At 45.1% G+C, this 5000-nt stretch overlaps 1 protein-coding gene across 1 annotated transcript in view; it reads right to left on the bottom strand.

Moving 5' to 3' along the window:
- LOC311321754 (mitogen-activated protein kinase kinase kinase kinase 2-like) overlaps positions 1-5000 on the bottom strand; it is a gene marked incomplete at its 5' end in the record, with an annotated part of 21736 nt that overhangs the window by 8986 nt on the left and 7750 nt on the right. Inside the window, 10 exons of the mRNA XM_084453761.1 lie at positions 164-210; positions 357-415; positions 522-600; positions 780-890; positions 1074-1155; positions 1359-1421; positions 1595-1726; positions 2933-3005; positions 3313-3355; positions 4584-4631. Of these exons, the coding sequence (XP_084309887.1) occupies positions 164-210; positions 357-415; positions 522-600; positions 780-890; positions 1074-1155; positions 1359-1421; positions 1595-1726; positions 2933-3005; positions 3313-3355; positions 4584-4631 (737 nt within the window). The remainder of the gene's footprint in view (positions 1-163; positions 211-356; positions 416-521; positions 601-779; positions 891-1073; positions 1156-1358; positions 1422-1594; positions 1727-2932; positions 3006-3312; positions 3356-4583; positions 4632-5000) is intronic.

The following is a 5000-nucleotide window of genomic DNA, read 5'->3' as shown; positions in this document are numbered from 1 at the left end:
CCACTGAGCGCCTCCCAGTCCCAAGTCTAAAAGCAGTCTTCTCAAGCCTAGAGATAGCATGCAGTTACCAGTTAGCATGTCTTGCTGCATCAGTTCACCTGTTCACCACAGGTGACCAGCAGGTAGGAGAGGGAGAGAGAGAAAGAGAGAGGGGTGAACTTACAGAGAGCTGCTCGTCTCTCCGACCACAGTCCAATCCTCATAGCTGCCCTGGTGAGGAGAGAGAGAGAGAGAGAGAGAGGGAGAGAGAGAGAGAGAGTAAGAGAGAGAAAGAGAGAGAGAGAGAGAGAGAAGGGTTACATTATGATACTAACAGCAGGTAATACTGTAGGAGGTATCCCCACCAGGGTGCTCACCAGATCAGAGAAGGGCTCAGTCTCTTTCCTCAGATGGACAGGGAACATCACCTTACCAACTGGTAAACAAACAAACAAACACAAACACAAACAAATGGTCAGCTACTGTACAGGCAGAGCTCCAGCTACATGGAGAGGGGGCAGGGCTGGGGGATGGGCACTCACACTGCTCCTCTGATTGGGTCCTCTGGACGGGCAGGTGTCTCCCCAATGACTGGATCTTATCAGGGAAGGCACTGCAGGTCTGCAGCACACACACACACACACACACACACACACACACACACACACACACACACACACACACACACACACAATTTACAATACATGAAAATAAGAAGAGAAGAGAAGACAAGAGAGGAGAAGATAGGAGAAGAGAAGAGAAGAGAGGAGAAGAGCAGAGAAGAGAGGATGGTCTCCTACCTCCAGGTCTGACTCGTCCATGGTGTGTGAGAGCTGCAGGTCTGGGTTCCTGGCCTGGTCCAGCAGCTCAATAGCCAGGTTCCTGGTCAGCAGCTGGGTCACAAACACGTGCTGAGGGGTCAGATAGTCACAGAATCATTTCACACAACCATCATAGACTGTGGGAGACATTGATTCAACTTGATGGACTAATGAGAGTTTTCTATGTTTCTAGATTCTTGAGGCTGGATGGTCTGTAAATAGACTGTAAACTAAAGCGGTGTCATCAGAGAGTGTGTTTTTGTGGGCTGGTACCTGTAAGAGTTTCTCAGCTGTGGGTCTCTTTCGAGGGCTCTTGGTTAGAGACAGTTTCACGAAGCTGTGGAGGTCAGCTGACCTAGGGTGGGGTAGTGGGGGACTATGGTTATTCTGGTTAGCTACTATAGCTACTAATACCAGTATTTTGAAACTGTGGGCTAGCGTACAGACCGAGGCCAAAATACTGTTTGCATACGGCCACAGAGTGCACTAGATTTAGATGACCCATCACAGTGCAAATAACGGATCAGTCCAAGTGTAAACTCTAAGGTAAATCTGTACCATTTGGTCTTTTCTTTTAGCTTGGGAGGCTGAAAGCTGCTCTTGGACATCACCATCAACGCCCTGGAAGAGAGTATAGCCTAGTATAGCATTGCACAGCTTAGCATAGCATGGCATACTAAACATCACCTAGATGTTCCAGTATTACATAAGTGATCTCAGTATCATGTATCCCTGTCAATGTGATCATGGTGTGGGGCTGTATCAGCTCTGGCTCCCTGTGCTGGCCGGGTCACCTCATCGGGTGCAGATCAAACATGGGAGGCTGCAGCTCTGCCAGCTCGATGGCCGTGATGCCCACGGCCCAGATGTCACACAGCTGGTTGTACCCCCCCTTCCTCTCCACCGCTGCCACCTCCGGGGCCATCCTGTAGGGACGAACGGGACAGGCCTCGGCTCAGAGACATGACACAGGCACGGTTCAGGTAAAACAGTGATAGCAAAGCTATAACATAGTTATAACACAGTAATAGCAAAGCAATAACAACATGGTCAAAAGGTAACCCAGCAGCATGGCAAGGAAACCGGGAGTACAATAACATAATTAATTTCAGTATTACTACTGGTGAGTCAGTAATAACATAGTGATAGCACAGTTCTAACATACATGTAGTAATAACAACATGGTCACTAGGTAACCAGAAGTGTTCTAGAACACTTACTGTAGTAATAATGTTGTGACATACTTGCCAGTAGGGCTGACATATTAATAACATAGCTATAAACACACTTATAACATTCAGACTTAGTTACCAGTAGGGTTGGCATAATAATAACATACTAATAACACAGTAATAACAGTCTGATGCACTCACCAGTAGAGTTGACATAGTAATAACATACTAACAACATACCTGTAGTAATAATATTCAGACAGTCAGCAGAAGGGCTGACATAGTAATTACATAGTTATAACACAGTACTAACCTTAAAGGGCACCGCACATGCTAAATCAATTTTGTAATGTGTTTATCATATACATGTTGGTCTCTGATGGTCCTACCAATGTACAAAAGTTGATATCAAACAACCCAGTCGTTTGTTTATGGTCAGCACACTTTCTCCTGCCCTGGAAGCTCCACCCTTCAGCAAGCCATTTGGATGTTCAGAGTTTTCCGCGTTGTTACTGACGTTTTGGTGACGTAGATCGAGGAGCATTATCATAGTCCCGGGTTTGCTTCCGCTCTGAACTCCATTTTTTTCCAGCCGAGTCGAGCGCGTCACATCAGGAATTATGTCGCCTCACTATTCTGTTTTCGGCTGCAAAAATCCACACGTATCGCTACATCTTGTCCCAACTCTTCGTGAAGAAATTGGCACCCCTCCCCCGCCCCTCCCCCTCCATCTCATTGGTCAACGGGGCTTTCACAGGAATCCATTCAGACAGACGAAATAAGATAGCTCAGGGGCGATATGTGAGTTTTTTCTGCATAGGACATTAAAATTCCCTTTTCTGAGACCCCAGATACCAATTTTAGGTAGGTAAAAACAGCATATGCGGTGCCCTTTAAGACTCATATTAATTCCACAGTAATGAGAGTTAGTAGAATTGTATAATATATCAGGTGACTGACCAGTACGGCGTGCCGATGAAGGACTTCCTCTTGGCCACGGAGGCGTTGATCTCTGCCGCCACGCCGAAATCCGCTGGGTATGGATGTACAGTACGTACATAACAGTCAGAGCATGAGGAGGCGTGTTTCTGAGTGACAGAGCCAGGGCTCTTGTCCCAGCAGAGATTGAACAGGGACATGTACAGGAGTGACATGTCCAGTCTTGATGCAAACTGTAAGAGACATGCTCTCTGAGACTGATGTGAGAGAGACAGTCTGAGAGGAGAGACTTAAAGGAGAGAGTGCAGGAACCGGCATTGAGGATGTGGTTGTGTGTGTGTGTGTGTGTGTGTTTGTGTGTGTGTGGTTGTGTGTGTGTGTGTGTGGGGGGGGTCACTTACCCAGTTTAACGTCTCCTCTCTCTGTCAGGAGGATGTTGGCTCCCTGGGAGGAACACACAGTGACACAATGAGCACACATTCCCCTCTAAATGTTAAGAACAAACACACACACACACACACACAAACAACAGTTCCGGACAGTTCCCTGCTACTATCACGGAAACTGAGTGAGAAGTCTGCAAGGTTAATTCAGGTTCAGTGGAGATATGCTGTGTTCAGTGGATATGTGCTACAGTGTATGAGTTCAGTGGAGATGTTTTCAGAGGAGATGTGCTATGTCATTGGATATATGTTGTTTGTTCACTGGAGATGTGTTGTGTGTTCAGAGATGTGTTGTGTGTTCAGAGATGTGTTGTGTGTTCAGAGATGTGCTGTGTGTTCAGAGATGTGCTGTGTGTTCAGATATGTGTTGTGTGTTCAGAGATGTGTTGTGTGTTCAGAGATGTGCTGTGTGTTCAGTTGAGATGTGTTGTGTGTTCAGAGATGTGTTGTGTGTTCAGTTGAGATGTGTTGTGTGTTCAGAGATGTGTTGTGTGTTCAGAGATGTGCTGTGTGTTCAGTTGAGATGTGTTGTGTGTTCAGAGATGTGTTGTGTGTTCAGAGATGTGCTGTGTGTTCAGATATGTGCTGTGTGTTCAGAGATGTGTTGTGTGTTCAGAGATGTGTTGTGTGTTCAGAGATGTGTTGTGTGTTCAGAGATGTGCTGTGTGTTCAGATATGTGCTGTGTGTTCAGAGATGTGTTGTGTGTTCAGAGATGTGTTGTGTGTTCAGAGATGTGTTGTGTGTTCAGAGATGTGTTGTGTGTTCAGAGATGTGCTGTGTGTTCAGAGATGTGTTGTGTGTTCAGAGATGTGTTGTGTGTTCAGTGGAGATGTGCTGTGTGTTCAGAGATGTGCTGTGTGTTCAGAGATGTGTTGTGTGTTCAGAGATGTGTTGTGTGTTCAGAGATGTGTTGTGTGTTCAGAGATGTGCTGTGTGTTCAGAGATGTGTTGTGTGTTCAGATATGTGTTGTGTGTTCAGTGGAGATGCGCTGTGTGTTCAGAGATGTGTTGTGTGTTCAGAGATGTGCTGTGTGTTCAGAGATGTGTTGTGTGTTCAGAGATGTGCTGTGTATTCAGAGATGTGTTGTGTGTTCAGATATGTGTTGTGTGTTCAGTGGAGATGCGCTGTGTGTTCAGAGATATGTTGTGTGTTCAGAGGTGTTGTGTGTTCAGTGGAGATGTGTTGTGTGTTCAGAGATGTGCTGTGTGTTCAGTGGAGATGTGTTACCTTTATGTCTCTGTGCATTTTCCCAGTCTGGTGAAGGTGATGCAGGCCCTGAACACAGAGACAGGATGTACTGTAGCTACCATGTAAAGCATGTAGTTACCATATAAAGCATATAGTTACCATATAAAGCATGTAGTTACCATATAAAGCATGTAGTTACCATATAAAGCATGTAGTTACCATATAAAGCATGTAGTTACCATATAAAGCATGCAGTTACCATATAAAGCATGTAGCTACCATATAAAGCATGTAGTTACCATATAAAGCATGTAGTTACCATATAAAGCATGTAGTTACCATGTAAAGCATATAGTTACCATATAAAGCATGTAGTTACCATATAAAGCATGCAGTTACCATATAAAGCATGTAGTTACCATGTAAAGCATATAGTTACCATATAAAGCATGTAGT

This window comes from Borostomias antarcticus, assembly GCF_949987555.1.
Source record: "Borostomias antarcticus genome assembly, chromosome: 1".
In the NCBI taxonomy this organism is placed as follows: Eukaryota; Metazoa; Chordata; class Actinopteri; order Stomiiformes; family Stomiidae; genus Borostomias; species Borostomias antarcticus.
This window is presented reverse-complemented; position numbering and strand designations above follow the sequence as displayed.